At 44.4% G+C, this 24537-nt stretch overlaps 2 protein-coding genes and 1 long non-coding RNA gene across 5 annotated transcripts in view; 2 read left to right on the top strand and 1 right to left on the bottom strand.

Annotated features, from left to right (window-relative positions):
• Window positions 1–3732, top strand: part of PIK3C2A (phosphatidylinositol-4-phosphate 3-kinase catalytic subunit type 2 alpha) — a 93645-nt gene extending 89913 nt beyond the window's left edge. For both annotated transcript variants that reach the window (XM_084771560.1, XM_084771561.1), the window contains one exon: window positions 628–3732. In XM_084771560.1, the coding sequence (XP_084627686.1) occupies window positions 628–810 (183 nt within the window). In that variant the 3' untranslated portion in view covers window positions 811–3732. The remainder of the gene's footprint in view (window positions 1–627) is intronic.
• A 2386-nt stretch (window positions 3733–6118) lies between these two features.
• Window positions 6119–8761, top strand: RPS13 (ribosomal protein S13). The gene is made up of 6 exons (XM_084771685.1): window positions 6119–6255; window positions 6391–6439; window positions 6567–6645; window positions 7297–7466; window positions 7914–8014; window positions 8670–8761. The coding sequence occupies exons 1-6, from the start codon at window positions 6233–6235 to the stop codon at window positions 8701–8703; spliced, it is 456 nt and encodes a 151-aa protein (XP_084627811.1). The 5' UTR covers window positions 6119–6232; the 3' UTR covers window positions 8704–8761.
• A 4018-nt stretch (window positions 8762–12779) lies between these two features.
• Window positions 12780–24229, bottom strand: LOC311591841. 2 transcript variants are annotated; one of them, XR_014777239.1, is made up of 4 exons: window positions 23980–24229; window positions 17744–17989; window positions 13016–13189; window positions 12780–12916 (listed from the first exon to the last, which is right to left on the bottom strand). It is a non-coding gene; the product is annotated as an uncharacterized lncRNA (long non-coding RNA). The 2 variants fall into 2 exon arrangements; XR_014777240.1 differs by lacking the exon at window positions 13016–13189.
• Between the last annotated feature and the right edge of the window lie 308 nt (window positions 24230–24537).

The following is a 24537-nucleotide window of genomic DNA, read 5'->3' as shown; positions in this document are numbered from 1 at the left end:
CTTGTGGTTGTTTTAGTCAAATTTAGAAGGTCTAGATTAAGGAAGTGTTTCTCAGAACTTACTGTGAAGCTTTATGGAAAAACAAAAATGTTGAATGTTGTAATGAGGATTTGAAGTAGCTTTCAGCACCACAGAGTGGTGCAGACTGCACTTGCACTGTGGGGTTGTGTCTCCTTGTGAGTAAGGAGTCACCACTTCCTGGTACACAGCATGTAAAGAACAAAAGAAAATGATGAAATGTTAATGTTTTTGCAACAAATATTTTTAAGATTATATTATCCAACTTGCTTTCCTTTCATCCTTTTTTTCTCCAGCTATTAGATCATCTTAAGGTAATCACCAGGTAATCTCTTTTCCCTCCCCGTCACTTCCATCTCATAGAAACCATGTCTGAAGGTTTGGGGTTTGTTTTGTTTTTTAACAATGATTGGTCCTGCTTTATGTAATCTCTATATTAAACACTGTTAGGAATGATTGTTCAACCCAAGATTCCCAAAATTGAAAACATGCTTCTGAGGCGCTGAGACAAGCCCTGCCTCTATAGTCAGTGCCATGCATCCTGCCACTGTTTGACATTGTATTGAAAATATTCCATGAAACCAAACGTTATCATTTTTTTCTCTCCAGCTTGTTTATAGTGGATACAGCAAAGAAACTTTGAGACAAAGAGAACTTCAACTGAGTGTACTCAGTGCAGAATCTCTTCGGGAGAATTTCTTCTTGGGTGGAATAACTCTACCACTGAAAGATTTCAACCTGAGCAAAGAGACAGTTAAGTGGTACCAGCTGACTGCGGCCACATACCTATAAACCGTGGGCTTCTGAGCTGTGGAAGCGAAAGTTATACTGTGTGCACATGTGTACACACACACTTGGGAACTTTGTATAGTTTATATATGAGCAGAAAAGTGTAAACTGAACCTGTTGGACCAACTGTCACATAACTGAACTTTTATAGATTTTGGAAAGCCATTGCTGTTTTAAAGTCATTCTGTTGGATGCTACCAATCCCAAACTCAATATACAGTAAGTCCTGAAAAAGACTTTGACATAATACTCTGTCATTTTCGCCACCTTGTCTGTATTCTTCCTACACAGACACAGCAAATTGTTTTCCTATTATGCACCTCACAGCCTTCACCACTGTATGCTCACAGACACCAAAGGAAAGATGCAGCTGCTACTCAACAGGCTGAAAAGCAAAGCACAAATAATAGTCAGAACGCTAAGAACTACTAAGTAGTTTATAGACGTAGAGAAAAAATACTATTTTTATCCATTGTTAAGCTTTTTCAGAGTAAGTGCCAATCACTGAAGTTGTAAATAACGGTGCCTTACTTAACTATATGCTTTATTGGCACTTCATTTCTGATTAAAGGGTAAGTAGTTTTCATTCATTTTCACCCTACTGAGGACAAAATACTATGTACATTTACTAATGGTTTTCCCACAAAAATACTATTTTCTCTATTTCTGATTGTGACTTAGTTATTTTAACTATTAAGCTATTTGATTTAATGTTTGTTGCCCGGTAATTGAATGAGATTCATTGATAATAGTTACATTCTAAATTCTATCATTCCATTATAATCCAACATTTATATGCAGGAGTGTGAACTGAAATTGGAGTTTCACTTCCATGTATTTATACTTTACTTCCTCATTAAACAAACAGAAATTGTTTGGCCTGGTGCCCATTTTTGTTTTATAAGAGGCCCAGTATAAGGACTGTTAGGGTCCAGACTGAATTTTAATATAGACATTTTTGGAAGATGTTTCCTTTATTTGTAAACACTGTACATAAACATTAAAGAATTATTTTCTGTAATACAGTAAAATTCAGAATTACAAGAGAGAAGTTGAAGTAGTTACAGAGTAACCATTAAGAATAAGATTCATTTGTATTAGTTTCTCATTTCAGACATAACTGTTTATTTTTGTAAACATGTATATATAATAAAGTTCATGGTTAGAAATTCAAATATTTTTAGAATGGTAATAGAAATGTAGCAAATTTGGTAGTCAAGAGAAAGCTGACAGCTACTTAATGAAGGATATACCAAGAAAAGACAATCTGATCGGTTTGCCAGAATAAAAAAAAAATTTTTTTTTAGAGTAAAATTTTTATGTAGTGTACAAAGTGATTAACAGAAATGATGATGCTTCCAGTAGTAAATTAAAAGTTAAGGTTGTTAGACCAGGCATGGTGGTGCATGCCTTTAATCCCAGCCCTCGGGAAGCAGAGGCAGGCTGATCTCAGAGTTCAAGGCCAGCCTGGTCTAAAACAGTGAGTCCAGGATATACAGGGCTGCACCACACAGAAACACTGTATCAAAAAACCAAAAAAAAAAAAAAAAAAGAGAGAGAGAGAGAGAGAGAGAGTTATGGGTGGTTTTATTGGAATAGTTTTTTTGTTTTTTGTTTTTTGTTTTTTTTTTTTTTTAATCAAAACTTGAAATTTTTGGTGCCTAACACTATGGTCCATTTGTAGGGAACTGTATGAGGAATGGTATACGAAATTTTTTATATTAAAGTGTGTTGTCTACTTGATAATTAATTAAAATGAAGATCAAAGCACCATTGTTTGCTTTTTCCACAATTAACATATCCTTAAATTGTTTTGCAGATGTAAGTAGCACTAGATTTTTTTTTCTTTTGAGAGAGACCTAATTCCATTCCATGAATCACCTAGCTACTTTAAAATATAAATGCTCTTTGTAAAAGTTTCACCTTGATTAGACTCACCATGGACTTTTTTGTGTGATCTGTTACAGTGTATCTTAGCACAGAAACAGAACCAGAAAATGTAATGTCACTTTTCAGTGACAAATCTGATTCATATCTAAAAGTATATATGTTGTGATTAATACTGTATAGTTAACAAGAGTTCACAACAAAAGATAGTACTTTCTCTTAATCTAACTCAATTTGTGCCTTCTCTGGTCATTGGAGCACATATATTTTAATATAAGTTATTTCTTTGTAAAATGCTAATCTTCAGCCCATACCAAAAAAAGGACAAAACATTGGTAGGGAGGGGAGAGCAGCCTCTCTGCACTGCAGTCAGTCATCAGTCCGCTGGCTCTCGGCAGACCTTTTAACATGTACCTTAAAATTAATCTGAAAAACAAAACTCTAAACTGGCCAAGACACTAATTTTTATGTATGTCACATTTATAACTACCTTCATCAAGTAAGAATAATTCTGCTACACTCGGGTCCTGGGCCAGGACCCTTTTGTTCTTAGCAGTGCTCTAGGGTCTGAAGATGGCGGCTCATACCTACAGCCTGTCCCCTGAGGAACCCAATGAAAGTTGCCACCGATGCTTCTTACGACTGTATTTATGTGAAGTGAGCATGGATATCTTTTTTAAGTTTTTCTTTTTCAAATTAAAGTTGTATAAAAAGTTCAAACTCCTGCCTTAAATTGTTTAATTCTTTCTAGGACTCATGAATTGTGGCATTTTTTTAAAATTCACTTTTAATAACTCAGATTTAAAAAAAAAACCCTGAAGCCCTGCTACTATAATACACATTTACTTACATGCTGTTCACTAGCAGTGCAAATATGGATGTAATTACTAGTGTCACTGTAAGAACCAAATGCTTTAATTATGTCAGCTTAGTGAGGGAAGATGTATAATATTTTTATTAATACTTGGAATATATTCAGTGTATTGAATGTGACTTCATAACTATACTACAATTATATTAAAATATTTCTGAAATAAAGGAATTCAGCTGTCATTTCTTTTTTTATTCAATACTTTGGTTTCAAACTTTATTAACATAGTGTTCTTTGCATCTCACCAAGGACTTTCTAAAAGCTTAGAAATCCAGACTTTCAAAGAATCACACTCAAATTCAGGATTACTAGCCACATTCTAGGCATAGCTCACAGAGCTGAGACGTGCAAATTCCACCACCATAAGACTTGTTCTCCAAATTAATAATGTGTAAAACCAGTATAAAGACCTTGAAAGGACAGTTAAAACCAAAACTTGGTGCTGCCCACTATCCTCTGGCTCCTAGTCATCTTCAAACGAGAGAAAAATGGCTTATTTAAGCTTATCCTTTGAAATAACTGTGTGCCTGCCTGAGTGCCAGGCTGCCTGAGGGTGCTACAGTATTGCAGGTAAGGGGCTAGAGACAGCTCCGTGATTACGATGGCCTTCTGCTGTGGTAGAGGACAAGAGTTTGGTTCCCAGTACAAAGACACAAGTCCTTAGTACTCTAGCTCCTGGGGACCCACTGTCCTCTTCTGGCCTCCGTGGGCACTGCACTCAACACGTGCAGCATGTAATAATAATGCAAACTGTTGGGCGCTGGAGAGACGCCTGAGGGGTTAACAGCACTTATCTTGCAGGGGACTTGAGTTCAGTTTCAAGAACACATGTAGCAACTAAGAATCTTCTGTAACCCCAGTTCCAAAGTACCTGGTATCTCCATGATCACTGCAGTTACTGTGGTGCAAAGACATACATATACACATATTAAAAAATATATTTTCAGCCGGGCATGGTGGTGCACGCCCTTAATCCCAGCACTCGGGAGGCAGAGGCAGGTGGATCACTGTGAGTTCAAGGCCAGCCTGGTCTACAAAGCGAGTCCAGGAAAGCCAAGGCTACACAGAGAAACCCTGTCTCAAAAAAACAAAAAACAACAACAACAAAAAAATATTTTTTCGGGTTGGAGAAATGGCTCAGAGGTTAAGAGCACTGACTGCTCTTCCAGAGGTCCTGAGTTCAATTCTCAGCAACCACATGGTGGCTCACAACCATCTATAATGTCATCTGATGCCCTGTTCTGGCCTAGCAGAGCACTGTATACATAATAAATCTTTTTAAAACTTTTTTTTCAGATAGAAACATGTTGCTATGCACCGGATCAGAAATGTCCCTGGAATGTATAGAAATAAGGGTAGAGCGGTAGGATATGAGGCCAGGGGCACAGGTTTTATTTTAAATGCATTGTGAAAGTATAGGAAAGGCTCCTAGATGGCTCAGTGAGCTAACGTGCTTGCTGTGCACTGACGACCTACCCTAGCTTGATAGCCAAAGGCAGGTGAAGGTGAAAAAACTGAACAGAGCCCACAATGTTGTCCTCTTACATACTAACACATTAAAATGGTTGTTTGGTTTGGTTTGGGTTTTAATTTAGAGGGGATATTTACAAAGGAGCAACACGTTTGTCTGACCACTGACCTACCTCTAGGTGGACAATGGGTTGCACACAGTCGGGTGCCACTAAAGCTGCTTGAGAAACAAGTTAATGTGTGATACAGAGGGCTTGGGGTGGCGACTGAAGCCAAGTTTGAATATGGTTATTCAAATATATTTTTGTCAGGAAAAAAATTACAAACTTGGTTCAAGTTTCCAATGGTTTGGAAAACGTTATTTAAAACCTTTAATCCCAGCACTTGGGAGGCAGAGACATGCAGATCTTCCAGCCTGGTCTACAAAAGGAGCTCAGCTAGCTGGGCAGTGCATTGTGGCTCAAGCCTTTCATCCGAGGCAGAGACAGGAAGACTTCGTGCTAGAGGCCAGCCTTGGCTACAAAGCGACTTCCTGGACAACCAGAGCTACATAGAGAAACCCTGTCTCAAAACACATCAAAATTCCCAGTGCTGCGTTGTTTTAAACCTTCCCGGGTCCGTGGTTTTTTTTTTTTTTTTAAGCAAATTATTCTATTCACCCCATTCTTGGACGCACTGCGGTGGACCCTTCCAGCTCAACTCCGCGCTTCTGCGCTCCGCACTGTGTAGACAGAAAAGGCGCGCAGGCAGCAAAGGACAGACCCGGCCGGCTCTAGGGAGAAGGGGAGGCGCCGGCTGCGCCGAGGATCTGCGGTCTCATCCACGCCGCGCCCATACCGCACCGCACGAGCTCGGGGCTGGAGACCGGGCCAGACCGACACCTCAGCTCCCCCAAGTCCTTTAGCCCTGCGCTCCCTCAGGCGCCGCCTCCAACTGGGAGCTACAGACCGACTTCCGGCTCTAAGAGCCAGGCCAGAGCCTGGAACAGCGGAAACGGACCCAATCGATGAAGTGTGACGTCTCGCCGCAATGCCTTCTGGGACGCGTAGTCACGCGGCCCCCGGCGGCCACGCCCGTATAGCCCCCGCCTCTACGCGAGAGGGAAGCGTGTGCGCGTGACGCCACTTCCCGCGCGTGGCTCGGCTTCCTGCGCCGTTTCCTCCCTCGTTCTCTCTTTGCTGCCAGACCTCCGCCATCATGGGTCGCATGCACGCTCCCGGGTGAGTCCATGGCGGGCGCCAGGCTGGGTTACGGGGCTGGGGCGCGGGGCTGGGGGAGGAGGATACGGGCTGTCGGTGGCGGGGACAGCGGGGCTGCCTGGGCCGCCGCTTCACCACCTGTGCTTCCGTTCTCAGGAAGGGCCTGTCCCAGTCGGCGCTGCCCTACCGCCGTAGCGTCCCCACGGTGAGCGGAGGGTCGGAGGGCGGCATGGGGCGGGGAAGCGATCTGTGTGCGTGGGGGTGCGGCCCGGGGAGTGGGAGGTTGTTGCCTTGCTTTCCCCATCCTAAGCCCGATTTCTGTGCATCTCCAGTGGCTGAAGTTGACGTCTGACGACGTGAAGGAACAGATTTACAAACTAGCCAAGAAAGGGCTGACCCCCTCCCAGATAGGTGAGTGGTGGCGTAAGCTCTTCTGCTCTCGAGTCTTCTGGAAAAACAAATGTGTGTAGTCCGTGTGTTGAAAAGTTTTCCCCCGGCTTCCACAGCTAAGCGAGGAGCATCGGAGATCCGGTCACGTTGAGCTGTGAATTGACTCTAAGCCGCTGTGGGTTTGCACAAATGGCAAATAGTTCGCTGCTATCTGCTAACGTGGTTGTGGGGCGTAGGATTACTGGTCACAGGATAAAGGCATTCTCACTAGGTGTACTAGGAATGTGGAGACAAGAATTTGAGATGGATTCAACTAGTAAGTAATTTGAGGCTTAAAAAGAATAAGGCCGTTTGAAAGATTGGTGCAAATCCATGATAAGCTGGCTTTAGTCAGGACTAACTATAAAGGTATACATCTTACTGGTTCCTTTAGTCAGCTGTGTTGTAGCCGACTCACTGATGATGGTGTTCGAACATTCTCGGTTTCCACCAGAGGGACTTCATCCATGTTGGGTAGACCTTCCTTGGATGTCTGAGTGAGCTTTGCGTGCACTCTCACATTGGCTATTTGCAAAAGAGTTTGGAGAGTCTTGCTATCAGGGCTTTATCATGTGTGTGACATGTATGTACATGCATGTATGTTTGTTGAAAGCTACATGCTTCTCTCTTCAGGTGTGATCCTGAGGGACTCACATGGTGTGGCGCAGGTCCGTTTTGTGACTGGTAATAAAATCCTGAGAATCCTGAAATCCAAAGGCCTCGCCCCTGATCTCCCAGAGGACCTCTACCACTTGATTAAGAAAGCCGTTGCTGTCCGCAAGCACCTTGAGAGGAACAGAAAGGTAAGCAAGGAAACACGCCTGGGGGTGTGCGAGGATGCTTGCACTGGCCCACCTCAGGAAAGGGAGCGTGTCAGTTGCCTTCTCTCCGGTAGTTCTAGGTGCTATCCAGTCCTCATGGTAGTTTTCCTTGAAATACGTAGTTTGATCTTTTTTAGCTCCCCGAAACATACCCAGTTGGTCCCAAATGTAGGGAGGGGTGTTTTGTAGTTTTGTAGGCGGTCCTATAGGCCTTACTCTAGAAGCGTAACTTGGCCCTTGTGGGTTTGGTGGTGCCTGCCCTTGGTTTCTGAGTTTGAGGCCAGTCTTGCCTAGGGAGTTGCAAGACAGACCAGGGAGGTAGGATAGTAAAGAGACCCTGCCTGGGGGGGGGACTGCCTTAAGGACTTAACCATAGAAGGTGCTGAGGTACTTTACTTGGTGGTTTTCTTAGATCTCTTTTGTTTTTAGGATAAGGATGCTAAATTCCGCCTGATTCTGATAGAGAGCAGAATTCATCGGTTGGCTCGTTACTATAAGACTAAGCGGGTGCTCCCACCCAATTGGAAATAGTAAGTATATACGTCTTTGCTGGCAAGAGTTGACCGCATAGTAGCTATTTTGCATTTCTGGTCCTGTGGTTGAGTGCCATTTCAGCTCTTCTGATAGTACCAAAGCATGCATGGGTGACGCATAGTTATATGACGGTGTTCAATCAAAGTGTCACCTGGAGCCAGTAGGGGCTCTTGAATTTGGCACCAGCCAGGGCTACATAGTGATGAGATCCTGGGTTATTTGTTTGTTTATTTGTTTGAGAGTGGAAGGTCTGGCTATCCTAGAACTTGCTCTATAGATTAAGCTGGCCTTGAACTCACAGAGATCTACCTGCCTCTGCCTCCCCAAGAGCTGGGATTAAAGCCCTGCTCCACCGTGGTCCTGTGGCAGACAGACTGGTTTCAGCCATGAAGGGGGTGGGGTCAATGAATTGTTGACTCTGATCATCCCAACCAACACTGACAGTTTCCACCAGATAGGTGTTTGTGATGTTGGCCGGCTTTTCCGTAGCTGGCTGGCTGGGCATTGCCATCCATCCTCATGTGTAAACCGTGAGCTCTGGCGCTCGCTGGGCTTGGAGCTTGTGTGCCGTGGGTGTTTAGCTCCAGTGGCAGAGTAACGACTCTGAAGAGCAGTATTAACCCGGTTTCTCTTCTGTTTTCTTTCTTCCAGCGAGTCGTCCACAGCGTCTGCTCTAGTGGCATAAATGCTCCTGTGTGCACAGCAATAAAATCACTTTGAATAAATCATGCTTTCTGTTTGTTTCTCTGTGGTTGTTGTTTGTTTGTTTTTGTTTGTTTTTTTTTAATGGGGAAAATGTTTTGGCAAAGTGGCTGGCTACTGGGGAGCAGAAAGCTAGCGTTTGTTTAGTTGTTTTCCCTGCAGAAAGCTAGCGTCTGTTCAGTTGCTCTCCCTGGCTGCTCCTACCTGTAGAACTGAAAGACTAGGAAGTGCGGTGTCTTCTATTATGGAATTTTGTGCTATTATTTGATGAATAGCAGGTGTCCGGTGTTAATAGCGGCATCAGAACCAGCATTGTGCACACTGCACAGTTTTCCTTAAGGAAAATTGATGTCTATATTCCAAATTTGGGAGTGATTCCTTACTAACTTGTGTGCACATTTTGCTTGCGTGTATGGTTGCATCACAACTATGCAGTGCTTTGAAAGACTAGAAGAGGGCGTTGCGAGTCCTGGGGCTGGAGAAAGTTAAGTTGGTGCTGGGTACTGAACCCAGGTCCTGGTCATCTCTCCTGCGGTGCTCTAAGGCCATAAGAGGAAACCAGATCACAGTATAGATGGTTACTGGGAATTGAACTCAGGACCTCCAGAAGAGCAGGCAGTGCTCTTAACCTCTGAGCCATCTCTCCAGCCCCTAAAGTTTACCTTCTTGTCATGCAGTTCTTTGAGCGTAGAGAACAGGATGGAGTCAAAATTCGCTTTCAAAAATAGTCAAGCCTTCAAGATTGTACGTAGGAGGTGTGATCTCAGTGTCATGTTGCCGGTTCAGTGGCCATGGTAGAGTGAATAGCCTTAGGGTGCAGGGCGGCAAGTCTGACAACCTTGAGGTCAATCCTTGGGAACCATTTGGTGGAAGGAAAAAACTTTGTAAGTTGCTCTTTGGATTTAAAATATGTTAAGTACACATAAATGTTTTTAAACCTGTATCAAGCATTGAGGCAGAGACAGGCAGATCACTGAGTTCAAGGCCAGCCTGGTCTACAAAATGAGTCCAGGACAGCCAGGGCTACACAGAGAAACCCTGTATCAAAACACTCATACTTTGCCTACCAGTAGTGTGTGCCTTTAATTCCAGCACTCGGCAGAGGCAGGTGGATTGATGTGAATTCCAAGGCTAGCCTGGTCTACAAAGCAAGCCCAGGACAGCCAAGGTTACACAGAAACCCTCCATTGGTGCCTTTAATCCCAGCACTCCAGAGGCAGAGACAGATGGATGCTTTTACATCCTGAACAGGACTGTGCGATGATTATGTATATAGTGCTCTGCCTTCATGTGTACCTGCCCACCAGAAGAGGGCACCAGATCTCATAGATGGTTGTAAGCCACCGTGTGGTTGCTGGGAATTGAACTCGGGACCTTTGGAGGAGCAGCCAGTTCTCTTAACCACTTTTTTTTTCTAATTGAGTCAGGGTTTCTCTGTTAGCCTTGGCTGTCCTGGACTTCGTAGACCAAGCTGGCCTTGAACTCACAGCAATCTGCTTGCTTCTGCCTCTGGAGTGCTGGGATTAAAGGCATGCACTATCACGCCCAGTTCCCACATTCTTGAAAAAGCACATACTATTATCTTTTTTTCCAAGGATACAAAGAAAAACCCTGTCTCAAAAACCAATCAGTTTGCTAGATGGTGGCGCATGCATTTAATCCCAGCACTTGGGAGGCAGAGGCAAGCAGATCCTCTGAGTTTGAGGTCAGCCTGGTCTACAGAGTCAATCTAGGACAGCCAGGGTTCTGTTAAACAGAGAAATCCTGTATCAAGAAAACAAAAGACAACCAGTTAATCTCAGGACTTGGGAGGCATGCTGACCTTTTAAATTCAAGGCCAGTCAGCTACAGGATGTGACCCTCAGAAAAGTTTTTTCTGCATCTTTGTATTTTGTCTGCTTTACTTACACATTGACTGTTTTGTTTGAGTCAGGGTCTCAACTACCATTAGCTAGCCTGGAACTCTATGTAGCAGGCTGGCTTTAAATTTAAGAGATATACCTGTCTGCTTCGTGAGTGCTAGGATTGAAAGTATGTGCCTCTCCCAATTACGTATTTATTCCTATTAAGAGCATGTCATGGTTGGAACCTCTCCTTTGACACTTGAAAACAACATGTACAGTTATTTATCCAACTCTGCCTGTCAGAATTCAGAATCTCCATGTGTTTTGTTTTTGTTTTTTGTTGTGGTTTTTTTTGTGGGGGTGGGGCGGGGTTCAAGACAGGGTCTCTCTGTGTAGCCTTGGCTATCCTAGACTCACTCTGTAGACCAGGACGGCCTCTGCCTCCCAAGTGCTAGGATTAAAGGCGTGCGCCACCGCGCCCTGCTCCATGTTTTCTTTAAAAAGTTGTCTTTGAACTATTTAAAGTGAATGGTTTCCTGGCATTTTAGTAAAGCTTTTGTTTCTCCCACAAAGGCAAGTTCCTCGCCTTCTACCTTGGCTTTGAGTCAGAATCTGTTTTACTTGCTGCCTGAGTAGTGAGTACCTGTGCTAGCTGGTGAGCCTCCTTGCTCTGCTTTCCATCCCAACACAGCATTGCTGGTCTAGAGTCATAAACCAGGAGGCAGCGGCAGGCGGATGTAGCAGTTTGAAACACAGCTTGATCTATATAGTGAGTTCCCGGCCAGCCAAAGCTACAGAATAAGACCCTTTCTCAAGAAAGTAAATAAGGGCTGGAGAGATGGCTCAGAGGTTTATAGCACTGTCTGTTCTTCCAGAGGTCCTGAGTTCAATTCCCAGCAACCACATGGTGGGTCACAGCCATCTACAATGAGATTTGGTGGGCAGGTACACATGCAGGTAGAATATGTATAAACAATAAATAAATCTTTTTTCTTTTTAAAGTAAATAGCAAGCTATGAACAGGGGACTGAATGGCGCACAGCAGTTGGTCACTTGCAGAAGTGTGGTTCCCAGCAATCCTGTCAGGCCTCTCACAAGCACCTACCTGCACTTGCAGAGGATTTGATGACATTCTGCTGGCCTCTTGGCCTTAGTCGGGCGTGGTGGCGCATGCCTGTAATCCCAGCACTTGGGAGGCAGAGGCAGGCAGATCGCTGTGAGTTCGAGGCCAGCCTGGTCTACAAAGTGAGTTCAGGACAGTCAAGACTACACAGAGAAACCCTATCTCGAAAAACAAACAAAAAACTGCCCTTAATTTTTCAGGGTGGGGATGATGGGATTGCTTGGTGGGTAAAGGCACTTGCCATCAAATCTGGGTACCGTGTAATAGAAGGTTAGAACAGACCCTCTGAATTGTCTTCTGATCCTCCTCTAAAACGTGGGGGGAAAAAGCCGGGCGTGGTGGCGCACACCTTTAATCCCAGCACTTGGGAGGCAGAGGCAGGCGGATCTCTGTGAGTTGGAGGACAGCCTGGTCTACAACACCGAGTTGTAACCCTGACTTAGAAAAAAAAAGAAAAAATTTGCACCCATTTTAAATTTTATTACATATAGCTTTGTTGTTTTTTTGTTGTTGTTGTTGTTTGGTTTGGTTTATTTGGTTTTTGCCTACATATACACTTGCAGGCCAGAAGAGGGCACCAGATCTCAGTATAGATGGCTGTGAGCCACCATGTGGTTGCTGGGAATTGAACTCAGGACCTTTGGAAGGGCAGCTAAGTGCTCTTAACCTCTGAGCCATCTTTCCAGAGGTCCATTTTAAATTTTAATTTATACTTATGCATTTAGCCACATATGTGAAGGAGATATAAACTTTTGTTGTTGTTGTTTAGATCACAAGTAGGGGATGAAAAAAAAGACTTGTGAGAGAGCAGGTGATGTTTATCCCCTTAGAAGTTGAACCACCATGTGAGGTAGATTGGTTATTAAGCAGCTGAAAAACATCCTTGAACAAATGCTGAGAGGAGGTATAAATGTGAGCCAAAAACAAGAGACGGGGCCTTTGGAGACTTAGGATAGTTTTTGGAATACAACAAAACAACAAACAAGCCAAAAACAAAACAAAACAAAACAAAACTGGGGCTCAAGAAAGTAATTAACTTTGAGATTCAAACTCAAGTCACTGAGCTATCTAGAATTCCTATCAGTACAGCTTTATTATGATTCTTTTTTATTTTATAAAGAAATGTCTCTGGTAGATACCTTTATCTCAGCACTTACAAGGCAGAGTCTGGTGGATCTCTGAGTTGGTTGGAGCCCAGTCTGGTCTGTGTAGTTCCAGACAGTGAAAGCCTGTCTCAAACAAAACAAAAATTATAATTATTATGATAAATCAAGATAAAGATTAACTTTAGTAAAACCCTAATGTATGAGGAATTGTATGAAATGTACCCATTTCGTTCGAAGAAGCAAAATTTAAAATTCATCTAAATCAGCCCAGCACATGGGAGGCAGGAGGATGAGAAGTTCCAAGCCAGCTGGGCTCAGTTGCACACGCCTGTCATCCCAGGACTGGGGGAGTTCGAGGCCGTCCTGGTCTACAAAGTGAGTCTAGGAGAGCCATGGCTGTAAAACAGAGAAACACTGTGTTGGGAAAGAAAAACACCAACCAAGCGCTGGGAATGCAGCCAGGGGCCACTGTACCGGCGAGGCCCCGTGGTCTGGGCAGTTGGGGGACTGCGGGTGGGCTCCAGGGCCTTTTGCATAGTGCACCCATGTTCAACTGCAGAGCACCTCTGCCTCCACTGTTCTCTCATGCTGTCGAGCTGTCTAATGAGTGATGTTACTAAGTACAAATTAGAACTTTGTTTAGTTAGAGATGGGGTTGGTTTGTCAGCTCCATGCCGGTGCTGTTCTGGCAGTGCAACCTTACCTTGGTCACACTGTTTCTTTTTTTTTTTTTTTTAATATTTATTTATTACATATACAGTGCTCTGCCTACATGTACATCTGCAGGCCAGAAGAGGACATCAGATCTCATTATAGATGGTTGTGAGCCCCCATGTGGTTGCTGGGAGTTGAACTCATGACCTCTGGAAGAGCAGTCAGTGCTCTTAACCGCTGAGACATCTTTCCAGCCCCAGTCACACTGCTTCTTACACCATTATGTGTTGCTGTGGCTACAAACCAAATTAAATATTTAGCCAAACTCCCAAGTCACGATAATGGTCTCTCCCTGAGGCAGAGCATCTGGAGAGTGTGAGCTGTGGCTAATATTAAGTTATAATTAAGGTGCCAGGCACAGGAGCTTTGTTACAGCTGACTCCATAGGGGTTTTTTTGGTTTGTTTGTTTGCTTTTTGAGACGGGTTTTCTGTGTAGCCTTGGCTGTCCTGGACTCACTTTGTAGACCAAGCTGGCCTTGAACTCCCAGTGATCTGCCTGCCTCTGCTTCCCAAGTGCTGGGGTTAAAGGTGTGTGCCACCACGCCCGGCTCCTTCCTTTTCTTTCAAGTCAGGGTCCTAGGCCAGGTGGTAATGGTGCACACCTTTAATCCCAGCACTTGGGAGGCAGAGGCAGGCGGATCACTGTGAGTTGGAGGCCAGCCTGCTCTACAAAGCAAGTTCAGGACAGCCAAGGCTACACAGAGAAACCCTGTCTTGGAAAAAAAACAAAACAAAAGTCTGCAGGCATCAGGCTTTGAACTACCTGGGAGCCCAGCAGAGGGCAGCAGGGTCCTGGCCCAAGCCTTTCACTCTCTCCAGTGACATGCCAAGGCTAACACAGAGAGACCCTGTCTTGGGGGGTGGGGTGGGGGGGACCAAGAGGAAACCAGCACTTATATTCACTTAATTAAAAATAAAAAGACTCAATTTTAGCTGGGCATGGTGGCACACACTTTTAATTGCAGCACTTGAGAGGCAGAGGCAGGCAGATTGCTGTGAGTTCAAGCCAGCCTGGTCTACAAAAGCGAGTCCAGGACAGCCAAGGCTAACAGAGAAACCCTGTCTCGAAAAACAAAAAAACAAAATAACAATAATAATAAAAACAGAGTTGGGTGGTGGTGGCCTGTGCCTTTAATCCCAGCACTTGGGAGGCAGACAGAGGCAGACAGATCTCTGTGAGTCCAAGTCTAGCTTGGTCTACAGAGAGCATTCCAGGACAGCCAGGGATGTTTAACACAGAGAAACCCTGTCTTGCAAAACCCAACCAACCAGACAAATGAATAAACAAACAGTTGAGTGCTTACTCGCCCCCCAGGAAATGCCAGGTTAGGCTCCCATCACCCCATTAGGCGGGATAAGGCCAGCTCCATGGAATCTGACACCCCTTTCCGGCCTCCACAGGGATGCGCACACACCCACACCCCACTTCCACATAAATCTTAAAAATCTAAAACAGGGACATCCACACATTCCCTGTTGATTTCCATTCTGTGACAGACTGCAGACACAGTGATGGCGCCATAAAATACCAGCTAGTGACACTACACATCTCACTTGGAAGAAGTCACTCTAGGGTGTTTGTACAGAATGAAATGAAATCGCCCAAAGATGGCCTTACACAGGCTGCCTCCCACCCGAGTCTCCATAGTGCTAGGGAGAGAGACGCCCACCTCCAAACCTGGCTACGGGCACCTGTCTCAGACTCAGACTTCACAGCCTAACAAGGCGTGGCTTTGAGTTTCTCAGGTGCTCCATTGCTTCTCACGGGAGACCAGATATATATAAAATCTTTTTTTTTAAAGCCTAGAAGATGGAAGACTCTGGAAAGGCAGTGTATTGAATGTGTATATGCTGAGGAGTAGGGAGAAGGGAGGGGAACATCTTTGGTCAAGAATAGGACACTAGAGCCAGGGAATGGTGGCACACGCCAGCACTTGGAAGGCAGAGGCAGTCAGATCTCTGTGAGTTCGAGATCAGCCCAGTCTACAAAGTGAGTCCAGGAAAGCCAGTACTACACAGAGAAACCCTGTTTTGAAAAACCAAAAAGAAAAAACAAAAAGAAAATAGAGCACTACAGAAGCAAAGCAGGGTCAGGAGATGTCTGAGACGATGCTTCCAAGAGGTGGAGCACAAGTGGGAAGAGTCGGTCTGGTGGGAGGGGATGCCTTCAGATGGCTTTTGCTGACAACGTTGGAAATGCGAGAAAACTTTGTTTCCAAGATTAGAGGGGACCGGTCTGGTCCAGTCCATGTTTAATCCCAACACTTGGAAGGCAGAGGACCCTGTGCCAGTCACACAGATTAGAGGGTAGTACTCAGTTAAAGTTTGTGGTTGTTTTCAAGGTTACTTTTTGTAGACATTAAGAGGTTTATGCTCACCATCTGCCTCAGTGAGGCTTCTGGCTGCTTTGGCTAGAAGAATGCAGCTGCAGAGGAACAATGGAAAAGCAAGGTTTTGCGGGATAGGTGATGTTTAATGCCATTGTGAACCCAAGATGGTGAACCATAAAAACCTGTTTATTGTTTGGTGTGGCTCAGCCCTAACACACACCTTTAACCCAAGAGCTTTCTGTACACAGGATTTAATAAAGTTAACCCTAGGTCAAGAGGCAGAACAAGAAAACAGCAGACAAGGATTAAGTAGCTAGGAGGGATTTTGAAAAAAGGGAATTTAAGACAGTGTGGAAAAATAAGAAGGTACTCTTTAGTTCATTGGCTTTTTCCTCCTGGGCTGTCTGGTGAGTTAGCGAGCTTTGAGCTTTTGGCGTTTTCCTCTGGACAGTGAGCTGAATAGGAAGGTCAGCTGGGTGCTGTCTCTGCCTCTCTGAGCTAGTAGGTTTTTACCCCAGCATCTGGCTCCTGAGTCTTCATTGGTAAAATTGGACACTTGAGACTTTCTTTCTTTGTAACAATAGCATGGTTTAAAAAAAAAAAAAAAGCCTGATTTTAATCTTTGAGGCTTATACTATGGAAAGATACCCTTGCTCATAGGAAATGCATGTCTTCCTTTTGTTTTGTGGTGCTTGGAATTGAACCCAGGTCCTAACATACGGTACTCAAGCATCCTGCCTGAACTCATCCCCTGTCATGGACATCCCTTAAAGTGTTGGGGGTGGGGTTCATCCCAGGACATCATGTGGGCAACATGTATCTAAAGATTTGAGGAAAAAAATATTTTCTTTATACTTTACTTATTATATATATATATATGTATATATATGTATATATATGGAGAGAGACTGTGTGTGTGTGAGTGTGTGTGTGTGAGTGTGTGTGTGTGTGTGTGTGTTGGGGACATAGTCAGAGACAGATTTCAGTTGTTGGCTGACCCTAAAAGGAAAGCGAGTGCCGAGAGGGTGGAGTGGCTGGGAACGGGGCACCTGCAGAAGGACATGAGGACGTATAATCTTTACTTTAGCTAATTAATTTTTTTTGTGGTAGGGATCACTGTGTAATTCTGCCAGACCTCAAACTCCTTGGCTTAAGCAATCGTTCTGCCCTGTCCTCCCAGATAGCTGGGATCAGTACAAATCGTCCCTCCACACCTGCCCTCTCCCTCCTGGGTCCCTTTTCTCTTTCTAGTTCCCTGGAGAACCCTAAGATGCTCGTTTTTGTACTTTTTCCTCCCTTATGTGCCTCTGACTATTGAACTAACACAACATTGTTCTTAGGAAAGGGTAGGGTTTTGGTTTGGTTGAGACAGGGTTTCTCTCTGTAGCCCTGGCTGTCCTGGAATTTGCTCTATAGACCAGGCTGGCTTCAAACTCAGAGATCTACCTGCCTCTGCCTTTGCCTCTGCCTCTGAGTGATGGGATCAAAGGATAGGTTTCTGTTTGTTTTTAATGTATTATAATTTATTCATCTTATATCCCAATTGTTATCCCTGTGCTTGTATTTTCCTGTTCCCACCCTCTGTCCCTTTTTTGTTTTTTTGTTTTTCTAGATAGTCTCTCATGTACCTCCACCTGGCCTTGAACTCATCAGTAGCCAAGAAAGGCTGTGGACTTTGACCCTTCTTCCTCCACCTCCGGAGTCCTAGGATTACAGGTGCCATGCCTAGTTTTATGTGGTGCTGGGGATCAAAACCAAAGCTTCATGCAAACTAGGCAAGCCCTCTTGTAGGCTTAGATTTTACAAAATCTTCTTTATTTAGGGTTCTTAAATTCTTCTACTTCCCTTCTAACCAACCAACCAGAGGGGAGAAAGAAGGTTAATAGGGAAAAGGGGGTTGTGTACCTGTATAGAAGTAGTTCCTGGGGGCAATTTCACTCTTCGTTGTCAGGAGTCCAGTCCAATAGCAAGCACCAAACAGCAACAGGAATCAGAGTGGCGGCACAATCCAGCAGACACAGCAACGCTCTGCCCAGTCAGCACCAGTCAGCGGAAGCAGCCAGAAGCAGCCAGAAGCAGCCAGAGCACCACGAGAAGATCTCTGGCCCATTTCTCTCTTCAAAGTGAAGACCAGCAAAGACCAGCGAACCACTGCACGGTGTAGCAACGCATAAGTGTTGTCTCACTGTCTGGGGGGTTCTGTTTATATTCTTTGTAAACATTGCTTGCCCTCTCACATGTCTGTTTTTATTTTTATTTTATAATTTAAAAAAAAGATTTGTTTATTTATTTATTATGTATACAATGTTCTGCCTGTTAGAAAAGGACACCAGATCTCATTATAGATGGTTATGAGCCATGATGTGGCTGCTGGGAATTGAACTCAGGTCCTTTGGAAGAGCAGCCAGTACTCTTAACCTCCGAGCCATCTGTCCAGCCCACATGTCTGTTTTTAGCAAAACGTCACTTGGCCACACATAAGACGGCTTCCAGAAAAACATCACAGGACACAATTGAGTTTTTTGTTTGTTTGTTTTTTAAACTGAGTTTTTAAAGAAACCAAAACTTCCACTTCACCCTCTCCCTATTGAATCACGGAAAAGGTTTTGAAATGAAAAACAGCAACAGAAATACAGGTGATCACATGGGAGGAGTGAAGACTAGCACAGTTGCTGTGGGAGGGCGGAGTCGCCCTCTACTGACCCGCTGGGGCGGATTCACTAAGTGGGGACCCTGAAGGCTTCTAGGGGCCTTCGCAGCAGTACGTGCGAAGGTGAGAGACTTACAGAGTACCAGGCCAGGAGCAGCGTGTTTGGTGTTCTGTCTTCAGGCTTCTGCAATGGTGTTAACCCCCTGCCTGCGCATCCCCACTCCCCCCACCCCCCACCCCCACCCCCACATTGAAGAGACTGAGTCCTTAATCCAGTAGTGAGAGCTTCAGATGTGGGAACCAGCACGTGCGGTACAACAGAGCTCAAGATGCAAATACCAAATTAGCTTACCTTTGGGTGTTGCAGAATATTTGGTCCCGATGTGATCCCTGAGATTATGAACAGTAAAAACCTGTCTTCTGTTTGGTGGGTTGAGCCCTAACACACACCTTTAATCCAAGAGCTAGCTGTACACAGGATTTAATAAAGTTAACCCTAGGCCAAGAGGCAGAGCAAGAAAACAGCTGGCAGGGACTAAAGAGTAGGAGGGACTTTGAGTTGAGGGGGTTTAAGTCGGCGTGGAGAAGTAGAAGGGTCTTTTACTTTCAGCTCTTTGGTTCTTAGCGCTCCAGCTCTGGAGCCCTCAGCTCTTTGGCTTTTGAGTTTTTGGGCTTTGAGCTAGCAAGCCTTTGGCCTTGGGTTTTCTGTCCCTTTTTTCCTAAACAGTAAGCTGAGCTAGTGAGCCTTTCAGGCATTTTCCATCAGGACGTGAACTGAGTAGGAAGGTCAGCTGGGTGCTTTCTGTGCCTCTCTGAATTAGCAGGTTTTTCACCCCAGCATCTGGCTCCTGAGTCTTTATTTGTAAAATAGAACAATCTCAGATTTTCATTTAAAACAATATTTGGGTTGTATTGTGCTATAACATTTGATTTTTAGGAAATGTACAGAGATTTTATTTTAGGGGCTAGAGAAATGGGTCAGCGATTAACAAAACTTGCTGTTCTTGCAGAGAACTACAGTTAAATTCTCAGAACCCACATGGTGGCTCACAACCACCCACAACTCCATTCCTCGGAGCTCTGATACCCTGTTCTGACTCCCATGGGACCAGGCATACATGTGGTGCATATAGATGCAGGCAAGACATTTATACACATAAAATAAATCTACATTCTGTTTACATGTATGGGTGTTTTGCCTGCATGTATGTCACATCATGTGTCTGCCGTGCTCATAAAGGCCGAAAAAAGTTACATATGGTTGTGAAATGCACATAGTTGCTGGGAAATGAGTCTGTGTCCCCTAGAAGTGCAACCAGCAACTTTAACCACTGAGCCGTTTCTCTAGCCATGGAATTTCTGATTTTTACAATTGTTGTTTGAGCAAGGTGGTTGTGCCACATGCTCTTAATTTCAGCACTTGGGAGGCAGAGGCAGGCAATCTCTGCAAGATTGAGGCCAGCCTGGTCTACAGAGTGGGTTCCAGGACAGCCAGGGCTACACAGAGAAACCCCGTCTTGAAAATCCAAAAACAAACAAAACAAAATTGCTGTTTGAGTACTGACTTGAGTTTCATAACAAAATCATTAAATGGATTTTGGCTTGGGATTGGGACAAAATTTACAACTTCTGAAAAGGCCTTAAACATCCATTTCCCAGTTTGCATTATGAATTCATGCAAAGGAGCATTCTCAGCATCAACAAGTATAAATTCAAAATATCCTTCAAAACCCCAGATTCCCAGCCAGGGTTGAATTTTTTTTTTTCCCGAGACAGGGTCTCTCTGTGTAGCCTTGGCTGTCCTGGACTCACTTTGTAGACCAGGCTGGCCTCGAACTCACAGTGATCCACCTGCCTCTGCCTCCCGAGTGCTGGGACTAAAGGCGTGCTCATCACGCCCGGCTTTCAGGGTTGAATTTTTTATGTCAAAATAAACAAGCACATCCATTTCACTAGAGTGCAAATTCACCTTTGTCTTTAATAAATGGTAAAACTATTGTAAGTATACCAAACAATCACTTTAAAATATATTTATTTATTTTTGGTTTTTCGAAACAGGGTTTCTCTGTGTAACCTTGACTGTCCTAGACTTGCTTTGTAGACCAGGTTGGCCTCAAACTCAGTGATCTGCCTGCCTCTGCTTCCTGAGTGCTGGGATTAAAGGTGTGTGCCGCCACCGCACGGCTTATAATTTACTATTAGTAATTTTTTATTGTATATCTATCTTATATGTCTATGTATTTGGTATTGCATAAAATATTTTTCAGGCAGCCCGGTGTGGCAGTGCATGCCTTTAATCCCAACACAGGGTGGATTCTGTGAGTTTGAGGCCAGAAACCTTATCTCAGAAATTTTTTTTTTTTTTTTTTTTTTTTTTTTTTTTTTTTTTTTTTTTTTTTTTAGGCAAAGGGGTTGCAAGTATAAAAGTTTAAGAAGCCCTGCTCCGGACATCCTTACAAAGTGATCCATGTGGCTTTGGCCATCCCAGTGGTCTCTCTGGGTGGCTCAGTATCCTTCTCCAAAAATAGACAAAAGCTCTTATCTTGCCCACCTCAAAAAAGCACCCCAACTTTTATACGTGTGAACTATCTTAGCCCCATCCCTACAGATCAGCTCAAGAAATGTTCAGTGAACTCAGCGCAAGAACATCTAAAATGTTAAACCATTCATTGTTTTCATTACTCAGAAAGGTTTCCACGACCAGACAACAGGCTGGGAAAACGTCAGTTGTTGTTGTTGTTGTTTTCTTTTTTTAAAAAAGATTTATCTATATATGTATATAAACACTCTATCTATATGTGAGTTTACATGCCAACAGAGGACACCAGATCTCATTGTAGATGGTTGTGAGCCACCATGTGGTTGCTGGGAATTGAACTCAGGACCTTTGGAAGGGCAGCCAGTGCTCTTAACCGCTGAGCCATCTCTCCAGCCCCTGTTTGTTTTTTTCAAGACAGGGTTTCTCTGTGTAGCCCTGGCCATCCTGGACTCACTTTGTAGACCAGCTGACCTTGAACTCACAGCAATCCACCTGCCTCTGCCTCCCCAGTGTTGGGATTAAAGGCGTGTGCTACCACACCAGGGTCCTAATGAATTTTTAAAAAAAAGATTTATTTATTTAATGTTTATGAGTGTTCTATTTGCATGTACACCCACAGTCCAGATGAGGGCCTCAGATCCCTATACAGATGTTTGTGGGCCATTATGTGGTTGCTGGGAATTGAACTCAGGACCTTTGGAAAAGCAGCCAGTACTCGTAACCTCTGAGCCATCTCTCCAGCCCTCCTAATGAATTTTTAAAATTCCTTTGGAAGAAGAGTGTTCTTAACTGCTGAGCCATCTCTCCAGGCCCCCTCCTAATGAATTTTTAATACCAATACTAGCTATTGTACTTTGAAAATGCTGAGTCAAATGTGATTTTTTTTTTTTAAAGATTTACTGCTCTTTCAAAAGTTGGTTTAAGCCAGGTGGTGGTGGCACATCTTTAATCCCAGCACTCGGGAGGCAGAAGCAGACGGATCACTGTGAGTTCGAGGCCAGCCTATTCTACAAAGCGAGTCCAGGACAGCCAAAGCTATACAGAGAAACCCTATCTTGAAAAAAAAAGAGGGGGGGTGGAGCTAGAGAGATGGCTTAGAGGTTAAGAGCACCACCTGGTCTTCCAAAGGTCCTGAGTTCAATTCCCAGCAACCACATGGTGGCTCATAGCCACCTATAATGAGATCTGGTGCCCTCTTCTGGTGTGCAGGTGTACATGCAGACACAACATTGTATACATAAATAAATAAGTCTTTGGGCTGAAGACATGGCTCAGAGATTAAGAGTACTGATTGTTCTTCCAGAGGTCTTGAGTTCAATTCCCAGCAACCACATGGTGGCTCACAACCATCTATAATGTGCTCTGATGCCCTCTTCTGGTGGGCATGTGTACCTACAGGCAAAGCACTGTATACATAATAAATACATAAAATGTTAAAAAAATTATTTTTTAGATCCACCCATATGTCTGTGTTTTTGCTGGGAAGCCAAATTCTGTGGTGTAAGAGATGGGCTGACTATTCGTCCGCTCACCGTAGGAGGCCATGTCTAGTGTTTGCCCTTACAGGTGAAACTGCTATAAATGATCACACACACAGTTATGAGAAAGACACACCGTTTTCTGGAATAACTCAAGAGCACATGTGATGAAAATATTTTTAATTTTTTATTTTATGTATATACATTTTGCCTGCATGCATGTAAGTGTGCTTAAAGTTCAGAAGAGGGTGCAAAATGTCCTGGAACCGGAGCGCCAGTTGTGACCCGCCATGTGGGCGCTGGGACCACAGCCCAGGTCCTCTGCAATAGCAGTATGCACTCTTTTTTGGGTTTTTGTTTGTTTATCTTGTTTTTTCGAGACAGGGTTTCTCTGTGTAGCCTTGGCTGTCCTGGACTCGCTTTGTAGACCAGGCTGGCCTCCAACTCACAGCGATCCGCCTGCCTCTGCCTCCCGAGTGCTGGGATTACAGGTGTGCACCACCACACCCAGTAGTGTGCAGTCTTAACTGCTGAGCCAAACTGAAGAGATGTAACATTTCACTTAGGATAAACTCCTGCTGGTAGAGTTGCCTGGTCAAAGTAATTTGTATTTACTTGTAACAGTTGCTGCCAAATTGCCTTTAAGGAGGCAGAATTATTTTATAGTCCCAGCAACAACGAATAGGAAGGGTTTTCTTTTCCAATCTGACATCCAAAAAATAGAATTCCACTATAATTTTCCCTTGTACACTTGATATTATGCAATGGTCAATTATCTTCCCATTTACTTAAAGGCCACTTGTGTTTCATTTCTGCTAACTATGTGTTCATATCCTTGCCCATTCCATATATTGTTTCTAAATGAGCGTTTAATAACAGCGATGCTGTTTTCCTAGGTTCATTTGGTAAAGACCTGGGTCAGAGGCCAAAGGCTCTGCACCCCGATCACAGCGCCTCTCTCCTTGACTGCTTCAGAGGAAGGACCCCTTCATGGCCGCTCTGGCACTCCACAGCCCCCGCACAGGTCCACCTGCACCCCTTCCTGTTAGAGTCCTCTGGAGCAGCGCCTCAACCTTCTTAACACTGCGACGACCCTTTAATACAGTTCTTCATGTCCTGGTGACCCCAACCATAACATTAATTTATTGTTGCTTCATAATTGTAATTTTCTTTTTTTTTTGTCTAAAAGTAATTTTTTATTTTAGTGCATTGGTGTTTTGCCTGCATATATGTCTGTGTAAGGGTGTCATATCTTGGAGTTACTGACAGTTGTGAGCTGCCATGTGGGTGCTGGGAGAGAACCCCCGTCCTCTGGAAGAGCAGTCAGTGCTCTTAACCACTGAGCCATCTCTCCGGCCCCCATAATTGTAATTTTCAACCGTTATGAATGGTAATATGACTATCTGATATGTGAACTCAGGGGTTGCCGCCCATAGGTTGAGACTCAGGCGGGGAGAGCTCCAGCTGTGCCTACCTCAGGGTCCAGCTGATTCTGGGCTCCCATTCTGTCCTTCCAGTGTCCTCTGCGGTCAGACAATCACACCGTCACGTGAGCCTCCTCAGACCTGCAGCCTGTGTCTCTGCAAGGCTGGCCTGACCCTTGCCCATCCCTAGCTTCCTGCTCCACCTATCTGCAGGGTGACAGGGCGTCTACGTCTTCCCTGTTCTTCCACGGAGGGGTTGATGGAAGCATGAAGCAGAACTGGTCAGGCTCCGAGACCCTGGTAGTCCAGCTGACACTTTTGGTTTTTGGGAGAACAAGAGAGAGTAAACACACAGATGCCAGTTAGGTGCAAACAAGTGAGTTAAAGGAACAGAAGTGTGCTCTGGGGTTCAGGAGAGCTCCCCAAGACCTGAAAACGGAAAGAGACACGGGTCATAGAGTGCGGGCTGACAGCTTTTCCAAAGCGAGAGACAGGGAAATCCAGACCTATTGTGCTCTGTAGCTTCAGGTGTGTGGTGGCACGGACAGTGTGGTCCCGGCCCAGCCTGTGTCCCTGCTATGAGCTGGAGAAGATGAATGCATGCTTGC

The sequence above is a fragment of the Acomys minous genome (assembly GCF_964271855.1).
Source record: "Acomys minous genome assembly, chromosome: 2".
NCBI classification, from domain to species: Eukaryota; Metazoa; Chordata; class Mammalia; order Rodentia; family Muridae; genus Acomys; species Acomys minous.
Note: the sequence above shows the minus strand (reverse complement) of the source record. Positions and strands in the feature narration are given on the sequence as shown.